General features: G+C 45.3%; 1 protein-coding gene across 11 annotated transcripts in view; it reads left to right on the top strand.

The window, feature by feature from the left end:
• CEP72 (centrosomal protein 72) overlaps nt 1-16,931 on the top strand; it is an 89,930-nt gene that overhangs the window by 9,015 nt on the left and 63,984 nt on the right. For all 11 annotated transcript variants that reach the window (XR_013537437.1, XR_013537438.1, XR_012088513.2 and 8 more), the window contains one exon: nt 5,442-5,556. Coding sequence is in view for 3 of the 11 variants with exons in the window: in XM_078377615.1 (XP_078233741.1) it covers nt 5,442-5,556 (115 nt within the window). In the remaining 8 variants the exon portion in view is untranslated. The remainder of the gene's footprint in view (nt 1-5,441; nt 5,557-16,931) is intronic.

Here is a 16,931-nt window from a genome sequence, read left to right as displayed (position 1 = left end):
TCTGGGAAAGCCAGGAGGCAAGGCAAGGCCCGGGTGTTCCCAGCGGCTCTCCTCCCAGCTGAGGCTCCCGCCCAGCTGAGCGGCAAGCTCCCGCCGCTGCTCAGCTGGGCGAAAATGCCAGTGGTGGCTTCAGAAGGTCCGTGGGGGAGGGCTCCCCGGTGGTCCTTCTGAAGACACCACCGGCATTTTCGCGCGGCTGGGGTGGATGAAGGGGGAATCCCTCCTCCCCCCCTATCCACCCGAAGCCGGCATTTTCGCGCGGCTGGGGTGGATGAAGGGAAAATCCCTCTCCCCCATCCACCTGAAGCCGGCATTTTAGCCCGGCTCGGGTGGATGGGGGGGAATTTTCCCCCAGCTGAGTGGCGGTGGCTTCTGAAGGACCGCGGGGGAGCCCTCCCCCGCAGTCCTTCGGAAGCCACTGCCAGCATTTCCCCCCAGCTGGGCGGCGCTGGCTTCAGAGTGGCTGCGGGAGAGGTCTCCCCCGCGATCGCTCGGAAGTGGCCGCTGGTCAGCTGGGGGGAAATGGTGCCTATGGTGAAACATCGAAAAGCGATGTTTCCCCATAGGAAACATCGTAATGCGATCGCAAAAGCGATCGCAAAATCCGCATCGTTATGCAGATTCGTCGTTAAACGGGGCGCTCGTTATACGAGGCACCACTGTATATAATAACAGTTTTACAGCAATATACAATGATAACAATAGTTCAAGATGGGAGGAAAAATAAATTAAGTAGTGCCTGGAGGGAAGGCCTGTCTGAATAACCAGGTCTTAAGTTGGTTTTTAAAAATGCCCAGCAAGGGGGCCAAATGGATCTCGGAGGGGAGTTTGTTCCAAAGAGAAGGAGCCACTGCCGAGAAGGCCCAGCGTCTTGTTTTTTTTCCCCCGGACCTCCTTCGGCTTTAGGCTCCTCAGTCACCCCTCCTGCCTGGATCAAGTGGTACAGGTAGATCTAGATGGGAAGAGGCGTTCCGCCAAGTATCAAGGTCCTAAACCGTTTAGGGCTAGATTTTTAGTCACACTAGAAATCGTGTTAGAAACATAAGTTGGCTATTGGAGCACACAGAAGAATTTCAGAAGGGGGTCAGTCTATCTTTTCTAGATTACACAAAGCTTTTGACTGTGTGAATCATGAGAAACTGTTGTTCTGAGAGAAATGGATGTGCTTCAGCACTTGACAGTCCTAATGCATAACCTGTATTGTGGACAAGAAGCTATAGTTAGAAAATGGGAGAATATTGAGAAATGTAATGGTTTGTCATTGGCATAGGTGTCAGATAAGGATGCATATTACTTATCTGTTCATTCTCTATATGGAATGTATCACATAGAAAGCTGGATTAGATTTAGATGAAGGAGGAGAATGCAGCCAAGAAAAAAAGGGAAAAATTTGGAACCAGAATGAAGGAACCAGAAAAGAAAATCAAGTGTAAGGATGTGTGTGACGTCCACCCTCGTGCCCCTTTTGCTTGATATTCAAGCCTCAGAGCACATGAAGGCAAACGCTCTCCTCTTTAACACTGCTGCCACCAGGTGATCTCTAGTTCACCATTACTTCAGAAAGATTCAGATCCACACTTCAATTTCTTTAAAATAAAACTTTGGTTTATTGATTACAGAGATTCATAAATATCTTCAGTAGCTAATCACACCTAAATTTCCCAAACTACACTCTATTACTCTGTCTGGCTTTTCTCTCCTGCCTGCCTCTTACATTTCTCTAACTGACTGACTCCCTGACTGACTCAGGCTCCGCCTCTTATAGAATCTCTCTCGGCTCCACCTCTCAGCAACATTAATATGCATGAACCATTATTACATAACAAAGATAAACCATTACATAACATGAACCATAGACCTAATAAATAGAGAATGCTACAACGTGTCACTGGAAACCAAGGCCAAGATCATCCAGACTATTGCATTCCTGATTTCCATGTAAGCTGGACAGTAAAGAAAGCTGACAGAAAAAAATTATATGAGATAGGAAGCTGGAGGATAGCTTTGTGGATACCGTGAGCTGACAGAAAGATAAACAAGTTTGTCCTAGATCAAATCAAGCCTGAACTTTCTCTAGAGATAAAAATGAAACTGAGACTGTTGTACTTTGGGCACATCATGAGATGACACAATGTGCTTTAAAATGCAATGCTACGAAAAGTTGAAGGCAGCATGGAAATATGAGATGGACTGGTTCCATAAAGAAGAACATCCTTGAGCTTTCAAGAGCTGAGCAGGGTTGTTAATGGTTGGATATTTTGGAAGTCACAAAATCACAGTGTCACTAAATGTCAAGTAAATTGATGATACGTGGTAACAGTAACAAATTCTGGAAGAGCTTTAGGCATTTCTAGATACACTTCAAAGGAATGGTTATTTGCTATTGGAATAAAATAATTTCCCAACAGGCCTCTCTCCTGGGCCCAGTGGCATTTGAGAATATGGACCAAGAATTATGGATTGCTAAACTCTGGAGAACTGTTCCTACACTGGACTTTTCAGTAGCCTACCTGATTATTAAAGGCTTTGGTAGTACTTGCTTGGAAGTCACAGTGTGCCTCATCAGTGTTGATTATCAGGCGACCTTCACACATGGCTCTTTGCTCGTTAATAAATTGTATAGAAATCTTGCTACCCTGGTCAGTTGTCCAACATACAGTGGTGCCTTGCTTAACGATGTTAATTGGTTCTAAAAAAACCATCGCTATGGGAAAACATCGTTAAGCGAAACACCATTTCCCATAGGAATGCATTGAAAACCGGTTAATCCGTTCCAATGGGAACAGATTGCCGTCCTTAAGCGAAAATCCCCATAGGAAACATCGCTAAGTGAAACAATGTTTCCCCCAAGGGAAAGCCATTCAAAAGCACTGAAGCCGGTTAATTAACTCATATAAATTACAAAGGTACCAGCAAATAGATCATTACATTGGATTCTTAAGTAGAAATATAGTGGGGGTGGGCAGTGGGCAGATCCCAAAAGGAAGTTAATGAACTACCCCCTGCATCCAGCAGGGCAATATTTGGAGATCACAGATTGGCCTTGATACTGTCCTTTGACCTATATCAACTGCAGGTTATTTAATATGCATTTGGTTAGAAGTTCCCAAGGGTCAAATGGGCAGATAAAAGTCAGGTATGTTGGACAATTTCCAGGGTAGCAAGATTTATATATATTTAGGGTTGATAGGAACTGGAGCAGCTTTAGAGAGGAGGTAAGATTTTGTTGCCCCAGTTTTAATATATATTTTTAGAATTATTTTAATTAACAAGTGTTTAATTATAAGGCAAAGCATTTGTATGTTTTTAAATTTTGTTTTATGGATTGCTCAACTATTTTTTATTTTCTCACATTCTTTATTTATACAAAAAGTGTAGTTGGTTGTTGTACAATAATAAATGAGAAAAGGAAACTGAGAAACCACTTCATTGAACTCTGGGAAAGAATATGAGCATTACTGCTTGTGGCTTCCCTGTGAAGGCCCTGGACAGTTGTACCATCCATTTGGAAGTAGAAAAGGCCAATGCATTTTGATTATCACAGTAAGGAAGGGAAGGGATGGGAAAATGGATTCAGTTTACAGTGGCTGATTGTGTATTAAGGTGTAACTACACTGGAAAACCAAATTGGAGCAGTTAAGATTTGCTGCAGCAGCTTGTATTACGTTTGAAATTGCAATAAGTGCTCACGGAGAGGCTGTGGATTGATTCAGGAGTTCACTGTTCATATTGGATGTGATGCAATTTACGTTCCAGGCCACAGCCTCCCTTCTTTCCTTTCTTCCTCTGGTCTCGCCTCTGCCAATCCTTCCTTCTGCTGGTCCTGCCTCCAGAAATCTGATGGGGAACTGAGAGAGGCATAAATGCAAGAGATAATAATAAGACGACCCAACAATATGATAGGGCAATCTAGCGCTAATTTCACACACGTAAGAAACTAAAAATTCAGAGGGCATTCAGGCGAGAGGAAAGAATGTGGAGATATGTTCCCCTGGTCCTGGACACCATGCCCAAACTGCCTATATCACCTACAGACATCCACCCACCCCATCTTCACAAGAACATATCAGAACTAACCACATAGGAAAAGGTCTGTTTGAATAGTTTTGGCTTGAAAAAGTAGAAACACCCCAAGCAGCAGAGAAAAAAGCCACTTTGGGAACTGAAAAGGGCTGGACCAGTTTGAATCAGCCTCTACATCATATGTTCCATAAAAATACTTCAATTTCACCGATTTTATAAGTGGAACAAATCCGTATTTGACCTTGTAGTCACAGTCTAACTAAAGAGCTAACTTGGCTGTAAAACAATTATTTGAACAGTGTTTGTATATGAAAGGGAACTTTATTCTATTTGACAGTTATCGTTCAATATTTTCTGCAAATAGGGTTGCACTAGATATGTTAGCACACACACCCTGCTCTATACATTAACTACATAGATGAGTGCTTCCATCAGGAAATAATTTTTATTACTCTTACAAATAATGTTTCTTACTCATTTCTCTTGATGCGGTGCTTATCTACAGTTATATGTACACAAACCTATGTGTTTTTTCCCCCGTCCTCGTACTAATTGCTTACTGGGAATCTCCAGACTTTCTCCCAGGTTCCCAGGCCAAAGAGAAATGGAAATTGAATTCTGTGCTTAAGTTTCCCTGGAAGTTGTAGACTCAGCATAATAGTAGATTTCACTGCAGCTAAACTCATTAATTCCAGCAGACAAGGTGGGATAGGAGAAGATCATGTTGGCTGTGTTGTGGCGTGTGCTTCTTTCTGACTTCCAGCCTGTAACCCCTAAAGCAATTGCTCCTTGTGCAGTCTCATCACTTTCTTCTCCCTTCCTGCCATTATGTATGCTGTTTGTTCACAAAGGACAATTGCTACTTTCTTCAGGTAAGGGTGAAATTATGTCCCTGCTTTTTAGAGTGAGAGGAGAAAATCCTGTAGGGATAAATCCTGAATAGTTATTACCAATTCAAAGCCCACCTGCAATTAGATCGACCCTGACAGAATTAAAAAACCTTTTAACCTCAATTTATTTACCTACTGTACTATATTCATACCTTTGGAATTAGCCTCACTTACTCTGTTTTCTCATTCTTGATGCTGCACTATATTTGTCTACCTTCTCAGATGCAGTTGAAGAATCATTTCAAGGGCTCAGCCAGGTCCTGTGTAACATTAGTCATGTTTACACCGAGAAAATCAATTGGTTTAGGGAAAATATGTGTCAATCTTTTCCTCCAAAAAGTTCTATTCCTGTGAATTAGGGGTATGATGATAATTGAATATCCTCTTATTGTTTATAGGCAAAACATTTTTATATTTAGAAAGGCAGTCTTGCACATTTCAGAGTATTTTCTTAAGGTGTATTTATATTTCATTACGTTTTAATATTATCATCTGGCTTTGTTCTGTTTTAATTCTGTTGTTGCTTAGATGACCGTCCTGTGAGAGACAGTGAGCGGAAAGCATCACTTCTGCATTTCACTACAGATCATGCTTATAAATTCAAGAACTCTTCATCTGTTTTAAAAGAGTCTGAAACAGGAAGGTATGAAAAAAGAAGGATTCAAGTAGTTGTACTCATGTGATTGTGGAAGTATTTAGTTATAATGACTGGGTTTTTAAAAGTAGAATGGGAAGTCCCATGCAGTTAGTTGCTATATTGCCCTAAAACAATGGTTCCCTACCTTGGTTAATTCAGGACTGCTATTCCCAGTTGTGGTGGCTGGGGTTTCTGGGAGCTGCAGTGCAAGAACCCCTGGGTTATCCAAGGTTGGGAATCACAATCTTAAACAACCTGCTCCTGAATGGTGGAGGGCCCTAGTTCCTGAGCCTGGGAGATTGTTTACTTGTTTACTCAGTGTTACGCTCTGTTAAAACTAGTGTAGCTTATGTGCACGCTTGAGCTGTGGTGTTGTTATTATGGGGAGGGCTGTACAAGTTATGTGCTGTCAAGTTTCTTCCAACTTACTGTGCCCCTGTGAAGGTAAAGCAAGAGGTAAAGCAAAGTGTGCTGCTTTGTTTTGATTCTGTTGTTGCTTAGGTTACCATCCTGTGCGAGGCAGTGAGAAAAGGTACTATTGTCAGCGACCCAAGGCAATGGCCTCCTTTATCAAGTCAATCTGTTGTTTATTTGGTTTTACTTTTTAACTGTTGCCTTCAACTTTTCACAGCAGTTGTTTTCAGTTGTCTTCTCATGATGGGTCTAAAGTACAGTAGCCTTCGTCTAATCCATTTCTGCTTTTAGGGAGAATTCCAGCTTGATTTGATCTATAACCCACTTATTTGTCTTCCTGGCAGTCCATGGTATCTGCAGAGTTCTCCGTATTTTAGATGGGTTGATATTTTCCTGTTAGCTTTCTTCACTTTCTAGCTTTCATATCTGTGTATAGTAATCAGGTGTATGATAGAGTACATCATCTTCATGTTCTATTTTGATGACATATCCTTGCGCTAGAAGATCTTTTCTAGTCACTTCATAGCTGCCTTCCAAGTCTCAGTCTTCCTGTCATTTCTTGGCAGCAGTCTCCACTTGGATTGGTGATCTTCATTATTCATGTTAGAAGCAATCAAATGGTGCTTCTGGAGTGGAAGGATCAACCAAATGCTATAATTGTCTTGGGGATGCTCAAATTTGTTCATTGTCCTCACAGGGAAGCTCCTTCTGTGTCCCTCTGAATTGATGACTAAACCAGCATGCAGAAAATCTTCTAAGTACTGTATTTTGATTTTTTCATTAGCATTAAAATCATGTAATTTTTCTATGGACATACTTTTGTTTTCTTTATTTTCAACTGCCACTCTGCTTTTACTTTTTTTCTTCAACCTTCATCAGTAATCATTTCTGATAACTATTGCTCTTTGCTAGTAATATAGTGTCATCTTCATATTATTTTTCTATTCCTTCCACTAATTTTCAGACTTTCTCCTTCTGAATCTAGTCCAGCTTTCACTATGGTGTGTTCTTTATACAGACTGAACAGATAGCGAGATAAAGTGGATTTCTGTCTGACACCTTTGCTTATGGGAAAGAGTTCTGTTTCTCTGTATTCTCTTCTGAAAGAAGTTTTTTTCTCCAAAGTACAGTACAGGTCATATATTGGGATAATCAGATGTTGAGGCACACTCATTTCTTTTAGAACAAGCTGTAGCTTCTCATTACTCACAGTCAATGGTTTTGCTGTGATCTAATAAAGCACAAGGTGAGTTTCTTCTGAAAATTCTTGATATGCTCCTATAGCCAACTTATATTTCTGATACGATCTCTAGCACGTCTTCCTTTTCAGAACCAGCTTGAACATCTGTCATTTCTCATTCCATATAATGTAAAAACCATTGTTGCATCACTTTGAGCATAAGTTTGTTTTCATGGGAAGTTAATACAAAAGTTGTATAGTTACAACACTCCTTGGCATCGCCTTTCTTGAGAGTTGGAATGTATATTAAACATTTCCAGGCTGCGGTCTAATGTTTTGTTTTCTGTATTTGTCAAAATATTCTTGTTATTATTTTGATATACAGTATCTAGTTTCTGTGACTTGAAATAGTTCTATATTTCAGTCAGTCCTAGTTAATTATGTATTTCAAGTGTTTTGAGAGTGTCTCACTTGACTTTCTAAAACTGCTTTCTCATCATATGAATCTTCTTCAGAGAAATCTGCCATTTTTGCATCTTCCCTTCATTGTGGTCAGATAGTATCTTCTCCTCTTTCAACATCTCTAATCTAGGTTTAAATTTCCCTTTGAATTTTTGGATTTTGTAGAAAATGTCTTTTGTATTTGTATTTCGTTATTCTCTTCTAGTTCTTTGTGCTGATAATTCTAATACAGTAGTTTTTTTGTTTCTATGAATCAGATTCTGATCCTATTTTTGTTACTCTTTACTTCTGCTTCTTGTTTGTCCTTAGCAAATGTAATTATTTCTTCCATTATCCAACTAGGCTTTTCAACTAAAGGCATTGTTGTTTTACATTCAGTTTTTTCCCTGGCCACATGGACAGGTTCTCAGGTCTGTAGGTAGGCCCAAGTATCTGCCCTGCACTAGATTTGATGGAACTATGTTGCATCTGGCGAGAGTAAATGCCCAGCGCTCTAGTGGCTGTTCAAGGAAATATAGGTAGCTTGGGCTGCGTCCGAGAGTGAGTGAGAGGTGAAGACGAAGTGGAGAGCAGACTTTTTGTGCCGCACTAAACAAAGTTTGCCCTTCAATGTCCAGGACCCTGTTTTTGATAGTTGGAAACACCTTGGAGGGGGGTATAAGGCCCAGAAGGTCGGGAGATAGCCCTAGAGTCTTAACTTTCTTTGTGAATAGGGCCAAGCCATTGGGAAGCAGGCTATCGGCTAGCAATGCTTGCAATAGGGTGTCCTTGGGAGAGAAAAAACAAATTTTGACCCAGTATTTGAGAAATCTGAGCCAGGCCTTAGTCTCAATTCTGTATTGGCCACCTTCAAGACACAGAGCTGCGTATGGAACACAGTGAGGGAGACCAAGGATTTTGTATAAAAATACAGATTGTACTCTCTCCACAGAGCTGTGTAGTGAGGACAACCAAATAGGGACGCCGTATAGTAGCTGAGCAACTGATTTCGCGTTAAAGATCTGTAGAGCAGCGGGAATAAAGCCATGGCCCCAGGTGTGGTGAAATCGTAGGATGGCTTGGGCTGAGAGTTTGGCTGTCTTGATTGCTGCCCGTTGGTGAGTTAACCAGGAGTGTCGGTGATGGAAAGTAATGCCCAGATACTTAAACTCTCTGACCTGCTGAATGGAATTCCCATGGAATGACCATACGAAGGGTTTCCACGCTTTGCCAAAGACCACAATTTTGGTTTTCTCAAAGTTGAGTTGAAGGTTGTTGTGTGACAGGTATTCAAGGCAGCAAGTAATTAGTCTCTTTAAGCCCACTCTTGAGCGTGAGAGGAGAACCATGTCGTCCGCGTACAAAAGGATTGGTATCGAGAGGTGGCCAATTTTGGGGCTGTGACCGTTGACAGTGCGTAAGAGAGGGGCGAGATCGTTGATAAACAGGTTGAACAGGGTTGGAGCCAGGACGCAGCCTTGCTTCACTCCTCTATTGGCAGGAATTGGGTTGGAGAGGGCCCCCTTCGACGAGATTTTAATGCGGCAAGTGGAACCCGCGTGCAGTTTTTGGATTAGAAAAAGTAGCCTTCTGTCGATACCCAACCTGGCAAGCTTGAGCCATAAAATGTCTCTGCATCATATGCTATTTCATTGTATTTTGTACATGGATATCCGCCTGCTCCACCAGTCGGTCTTTCCCCCCTCCTACACGCGATGGGATGACCTAAAGAAAACCCAATACCTTTTAAATGGTACTAACAAGGAAGTTACTGTATCAACTGCTCGATATGTTCACGCCATTATTCAGAGACGTCGCAACATGCCCTCTCTAAAATGAGGGGCTTAACGCTGTTATTTTCTCCACCCCACTCGCATGCAATGAACCCTGTATGCGTATTTTACTGTATTTATTTTGCGGCTCCTTCTGCTGTATGCCAATAAAGGTTTATTATTATTATTATATTATTTACATTCTTCCCTGATAATATATCTTTCAACCAACAGTTTTTCTGAATCATAGTTTAGTAATGCAAATCTGTTCTTTATATGAAATTTAAATCTATCAGAAATTCACCACAATCTGCTCCTGGTCTTATTTTGGCATAGAGGAAACAGATTCTTCATAGGCTTTTTCCAGTTCTGTAGTCTATTTGATATCTATATTAGCCATCTCATGATGTCCATATGTACACTTATCTGTTTGGTTGCCTGAAAAATGTATCTTCCGGAAGTAGATTCTTGTCTGTGTCCAAAATCCTGTTGCTTAGGGTAGTAAATAACACTAGAGTAGGCCCATGGAATCAATAGGGGTTTTGTGTGTCAATTCCTCATAAATTCCATTAATTCCAGTGAGCTTAGTCTTAACTTCAAATGACCATGCTAAAGTAAGTTGCAGCTAGAGTAGGCCCATTTGAATCAATGAAATTTTTGGAGAAGCTGACACACAAAATCCCTGTTGATTTAATGGGCTTACTCTACTCTCATTTACTATGCGAAGCAACAGGATTTTGGCCTATGAGTTGTTCTCGTGCTTTGTTTTTGACTTGACCAAATTCTCCAACGTTTGGTTGTGCTTTGTTTCCTGTTTTTGCATTCCAGTTACCTATGGTTAGCATCTTGTTTTGTTATGCGATCATTAGGAAGTGTCATTTGGATTAAAAACAAACAAACAAAACTCCAGCTGCCAGAATTCTCCAAGAATTCCCCAAACAAAATTCTGGAAATTCCAGTCGAGAAACTCAAACTTAGGGACACCTAAACATTTCACTAATCTGAAAAATTGCCTAGTTCCAAGACTCCATGACCTAGCTTTGGCCTTGCTTTGTCCAACCAAAGCTGCTGCAGTGCTGAACAGAAAAGAGAGTGGTTGTTCTTCAGTAGGCACTCTCTAAAGAGCTGAAAGAGCAGCAAGGCTACCTGATGATTATGTTGATAGGTTTTTCCTAGATGTCTGATTATTTATTCATTTCGGACCTTTCATTGTAGCTCCTAATTCTTGTGCTACATCTTGCCTTATTATTAGTGCTACACCATTTCTTCTGATTTTGTTATTGCCAGAGTAAAATAATTTGTAATTGTCTGAACGAAAATGTCTTATTTCAGTTCACTATAGTTTCCTCACACCATGTACTCTAATTTTTAAACATAGCATTTCTTGCTTTACAGTTTCAAGTTTACCATTAAAACTATCCATTCTCTTTTGCTGATGTGCCTTTTAATCCTGAAGATGCGGATGCATCTTAGTCTTTATTCAACTTTGGTCATTCTGCTTTGTGTGACCCTACTAGGAGTCTAGACTTGGACTACTCACATCTTCTTTTGACACATTCAAGTCCCCTCACCATTTTAGGGTGTACATCCAAGATGGAGACGCTACAGATATTTGAGCCATATTGAGTAGATTCTGGGGTTAAGGAACGCAGAGGAAGATACCTTGGAGAATCTAAGGAGGAATGGGGATTTCCATGTGTGACGAGGTTCGTCTTTGGCCGGGGGGGGTTGGGTAGTAAAGGCGGGAAACAAGCGCGGAGGCGAGTTCGAGTCTTGGGGAATAACAACTTTATTGGCATGAACACTCAATTCTACTGGATCAAACGGATCCTTCAAAACATCATCGGTCAACAAGGTATACTTCTTCGGCCTAACAACTGGCTGGCACATCTCCTCTTCTACCAAGGGGCCGGGCCAAACCGCTCGCGATCCGTCAGGGGTCTTAAAGGCGCACTCCTGACGGCGCAGATGGTCCCACAGCAGGGGTGGCGGGCCCAATCCCCCTCCGGGGGTTTCTGTTGGAACTCGGGGCCCGGACGGATAACTCTCCGGCCCCCACCATGGTAGCCCACTGGGAAGACCGAGACCCTCCATTCTAAGGGTTCGTAAGTCCTACCGCGACCGCACGTTGTAGGAGGCTCAGGCAGCAGACCTCCTCCTCCTGGTAAGCTCTGAGCGCCTGGGGTCCCGTCTGCTAGACTCTTGGCATCCTTTAGCCAATCTGTTTGCACCCCTCTCGTGGTGCATCTGCCCAGCTCTCCCTCTCCCAGCCAACTAAACTCCCGCGCAAAATCTCCTTCCCCTTTCACCTCCTCCCACATGATCAAGTCCATCTCGGCTCCGCCCTCGTCCACCAAGCACACTTCAGTAGGCCTTCTCTGTAGTTCTTCCTCGCTCTCTATTTCTACTAGTATCCCTTCCGTACAGCCACCGGTGTCCTTTGGTCTTTCTTCTTCTGGGGACGGCACACTGGGTCCCACTCCTTCACACGCCCCCCTCTCTGAGTGGGCCGTCCTCCAGGGAAGGTCCTCCTTCTCCCCCTCCTGTCGAGAGAAATAGTCGGCATTAGAGTGTACCTTCCCCTTCCTATACTGTACCTGAAAGGAGAATGGTTGTAGACTAAGATACCATCTGGTCAGACGAGCATTGGTATCCTTCATGCGATTAAGCCACTGTAAGGGCGCATGGTCAGTCACTAGTATAAATGGAGCCCCTAACAAATAATACCTCAGGGCGTGTACAGCCCACTTCACCGCCAATGCTTCTTTCTCGATTGTCGCATACTTTTGCTCCCGATTACTCAACTTTTTACTTAAGTACATTACCGGGTATTCCACCCCATCTCTCTTTTGAGACAATACAGCGCCAATTCCCCTGTCAGAAGCATCTGTTTGCACCCAGAAAGGTAACTTGAAGTCTGGGGCATACCTAGAGGGTAAGGTGGCCAAGATCTCCTTAAGCTGCCTGAACGCGTGTTGTTCGGCTGTACCCCACATAATGCCTTTCCCTTTCCGTTTCCGCGTCAGATCTGTGAGAGGAGCTGCCACCTCCGCAAAATTAGGCACAAATTGCCTGTAGTATCCGGCGAGCCCCAAAAATTGTTGGACCTCTCTCTTAGTTTTGGGCACCGTCCACGATACTACTTTGTCGACTTTATCGGACACCGGTTGTATCTGGCCACCCTCCACCTGAAACCCTAAGAATTGTACTCCTCTCCGCGCGATCTTGCATTTATCAGGATTTACTTTCAGCCCGGCTTTCTCAATCTCTCTGAGCACCCTCTTCAGGTGTTCCAGATGTTCTTCCCAAGACTTACTATAGATCAAGATATCATCGATGTAAGCCCCCGCGAAATCCCTAACCGGGGCTAAAACCTGATCCATTAGCCTTTGGAACGTCGCGGCGGCGCCATGTAACCCGAATGGCATTTTTCTGAACTGGAATAACCCTTGGGGCGTCACAAAAGATGTTTTCTCCTTGTCTTCCTCTCTTAAAGGGATCTGCCAATAACCTTTAGTAAGGTCAAGTGAGGTCAGATAGACTGACCCGCCCAATTTTTCCAATAGGTCATCCACTCGGGGCATGGGGTAAGCGTCAAATTTGGAAACTTCGTTCAATTGTCTAAAATCTACACACAGACGCATCTTCCCGTCAGACTTTGGCACCATCACCGGGTAGCTACGCCAAGGGCTCCGTGAGGGTTCTATAATGCCCAGCTGCAACATTTCCTCAACCTCCCTACTGATAGCCTCCCGAAGGTGGTACGGCCAGGTTCGGTTCCCGGATCTGGTAACAACCCCTGCTGGGGTGTGTATCTCATGTTGTATCAGTTGAGTCTCACCGGGTACCCCTGAAAACAAATGCTGGAATTCGCCCTCTAGCTGCAATAAGTCTTGTTGTTGTGCCGCGGGTAAGGTCTCATCTATAGGTAACCGGCCCTCCATCCGTCCCCAAGAATCAACTTCTGGCCCAAACTCCTGCTCCTCTATTTCCCCCCACAAAGCCTCCCTTTCTTTCCACTCCTTAAGGAGGTTGACGTGAAAGATACCCTTCTTCTTAGTCTTGTCTGGCATATATATCTCATAGTCAACGTCTCCTATTTTCTGTACCACCTCATAAGGGCCTTGCCAAGTTGCGAACAACTTGGCTTGTTCAGAAGGCATCAACAACAAAACCTTTTGCCCTGGAGCGAACTCCCGCACTTTCACTCTTTGATCGTATCTCCTCTTTTGCCCGGCTTGGGCCTGTCCAAGGTTGGCCTTGGCCAGCCCCACTGCTGTTCTTAGATGCTCCCTCATTTCTATCACTTGTTGAATAGTTATCCGTGCATCATCTGGACCTTCCTCCCACCTCTCTTTTACCAGGTCCAGAATACCTCTGGGGTTCCACCCATACATTAGTTCGAATGGGGAAAATCCGGTAGAGGACTGTGGTACCTCCCTTATGGCAAACATCAAGGGTGCCACCAACAGGTGCCATCGTCGGGGTTTTTCCATGACCAACTTCCGCAACATGCCCTTCAGGGTTTTGTTGAAACGCTCCACCAAGCCGTTGCTTTGAGGATGGTACACGGCGGTGTGAAGGGGTTTCACCTCTAGGAGGCGCCACAATTCCTTTAAAGTTTGGCTCATGAAATTCGCGCCTTGGTCGGTGAGTATTTCTTTGGGGAACCCCAGCCTCGTGAATACCTGCATCAACTCCCGCGCTAGCACTTTGGCCGTGGTTGATCTCAGTGGGATCGCTTCAGGATATCGGGTGGCATAATCTATGATGACCAATATATGAGTATGCCCCCCTTGTGACTTTAGCAGTGGTCCCACTATGTCTAATCCAATCCTTTGAAAGGGGTGATCCATAAGCGGCAATGGGATTAACTCAGCCCCTGTGGGCGGCTTCCTTTGGGTTTTTTGACACTGGGGGCAGGTTGCACAATATTCTTTCACCCCCTTCCGCAATTCAGGCCACCAGAATCGCTGCTCTATCCTTGCCCTCATTTTTTCTTCTGCCAAATGCCCTGCCAAGGGAATATCATGAGCCAATTCCATAACTTTCAACCTCCATTTGGAAGGTACCACCAACCTTCTACTTGCGTCCTCATGCACATAATACAACAGATTATTATCCATTTCCCACCCCCTTTGTCCTCTTACAATGGTCCCCGATGGTTGAGCCGCCAGCAGGGGCTCCCGCAGCGACGCGTCGTCCTGCTGCATGGCTCTCACTTGCTCTCGCGACGTTCTCTGCAAAAAATCGGACTGATCCTTACTATCCTCCTCATCCCCTTGTAGCCCTTCCTTAACCGTCCCCACATTGCGGGAGCCCACCCAGTCCCGACCAAGCAGCATTTCGCGCGTCAGTCCTGGAACGACCCCGATCTTCATGTGTCTCTCGTCGTCCCCTACTTTCACGGTAGCCCACATAGTTTGGTACTTTTTGAGGTCCCTATGGATGCATCGCACCGACAGTCCTCCATCCTTCTTATCGCCCGGCAGGTCCCTCACCAGGGTCGTCCCGCACCCCGTGTCTATGAGGGCTCTCTTTTTCACCCCATTCACCCAAGCGTCTATTTCCCATCGCTCCGAGGTCGGGCCCTTAGTTTCCACCGCGCGTGTTAATCGCCCCACCCACGAGCAATCAATCCCGGGGCAATTTCTTTTCACGTGGCCCGGAACCCCACAGGAATAACAGACGATCCTCCCCTCTTTGTTGTCCTTTCCTACCACTCCCGGGGTGTAGATGGGGCGACCGTCCTTGCCCTCTTTCCAGCCCGTGCCCGGCGCGTAAATCCTTTGATCAACTGTAATAGGCCGGACGGGCTTGGGTGCGAACGGCTCGAAACCTTTCCCGCGCGCTTTAGCAGGTCCGCTCATCTCCGTGCCCGCCTTCGCAGTAAGGTTGGAAGTTGAAAGTGAAACTTCTCCTCCTCGTGGTCGTTGTCTCTCCGCCCAGGGGGCGGTCACTTCCTTGCTTGCTTCTTCCGTGTTGCTGAAGTCCTCCAGCAGTGTAATCGCCCGCTCTAGCGTTTTGGGATTATTCTTCTGCACCCAGTTCTTGGCATTGGTTCCTAAGGACTGTACGAGCTGCTCCAGCACAACTGCATCCACTAGCTTTTCACCGTCATTTTCTGCTGGTTTCAACCACCTCATCGCATTAGCCCTCATTCTCTGTGCAACCGTACGCGGGTGGGTCCCTGGCTTCCACTTCAACTCTCTCAACCTCTTTCTATAAGTTTCCTCCGTTAGATTCAGTGTGCTCAAAATAGCATTCTTCACCGCATCGTATCGCGTCGCTTCCTGAACTCCCAAGGTATCAACCACCTCCTGTAACAGGCCGGTGAGACACGGTATAAGCACCAGAGTCCACTGGTCTCGTGGCCACCCCGCGGCGGTGGCCACCCTCTCGAACGTGTGCAGGTACGCTTCAGGGTCATCCGTGGCGGTCATTTTCTGTATTCGAATTGGTGCCGGTCCCGCCACGAGACTGCCCCTTACACTAGCAAGATTCCTGCCGCCCCTCTCCTCTTCGTTCCCTCTCCCGCGCATCTGCCTGGCCATCAAGATTTGCTGCTCCGTTAGGTTTTCTATAAGTCGGGCTTGTCTCTCCATTGCTTCTCGCAACCGGTCCACTTCTTGGTTTCCCGCCAATTCCGTCCCCCCGGCCCCACGTTGGGCGCCACTGTGACGAGGTTCGTCTTTGGCCGGGGGGGGTTGGGTAGTAAAGGCGGGAAACAAGCGCGGAGGCGAGTTCGAGTCTTGGGGAATAACAACTTTATTGGCATGAACACTCAATTCTACTGGATCAAACGGATCCTTCAAAACATCATCGGTCAACAAGGTATACTTCTTCGGCCTAACAACTGGCTGGCACATCTCCTCTTCTACCAAGGGGCCGGGCCAAACCGCTCGCGATCCGTCAGGGGTCTTAAAGGCGCACTCCTGACGGCGCAGATGGTCCCACAGCAGGGGTGGCGGGCCCAATCCCCCTCCGGGGGTTTCTGTTGGAACTCGGGGCCCGGACGGATAACTCTCCGGCCCCCACCATGGTAGCCCACTGGGAAGACCGAGACCCTCCATTCTAAGGGTTCGTAAGTCCTACCGCGACCGCACGTTGTAGGAGGCTCAGGCAGCAGACCTCCTCCTCCTGGTAAGCTCTGAGCGCCTGGGGTCCCGTCTGCTAGACTCTTGGCATCCTTTAGCCAATCTGTTTGCACCCCTCTCGTGGTGCATCTGCCCAGCTCTCCCTCTCCCAGCCAACTAAACTCCCGCGCAAAATCTCCTTCCCCTTTCACCTCCTCCCACATGATCAAGTCCATCTCGGCTCCGCCCTCGTCCACCAAGCACACTTCAGTAGGCCTTCTCTGTAGTTCTTCCTCGCTCTCTATTTCTACTAGTATCCCTTCCGTACAGCCACCGGTGTCCTTTGGTCTTTCTTCTTCTGGGGACGGCACACTGGGTCCCACTCCTTCACACCATGGCACTTCCCTTTTAGTTTGCTTTTGCCACAGGGACCTTTTCTCTAATCTTGGACACCCTCAACAATTCTGTTTGCTGTCTGACTTCAGTAGGCCTTTGGAA

This window comes from Pogona vitticeps, chromosome 6, assembly GCF_051106095.1.
Source record: "Pogona vitticeps strain Pit_001003342236 chromosome 6, PviZW2.1, whole genome shotgun sequence".
Lineage (NCBI taxonomy): Eukaryota > Metazoa > Chordata > Lepidosauria > Squamata > Agamidae > Pogona > Pogona vitticeps.
Note: the sequence above shows the minus strand (reverse complement) of the source record. Positions and strands in the feature narration are given on the sequence as shown.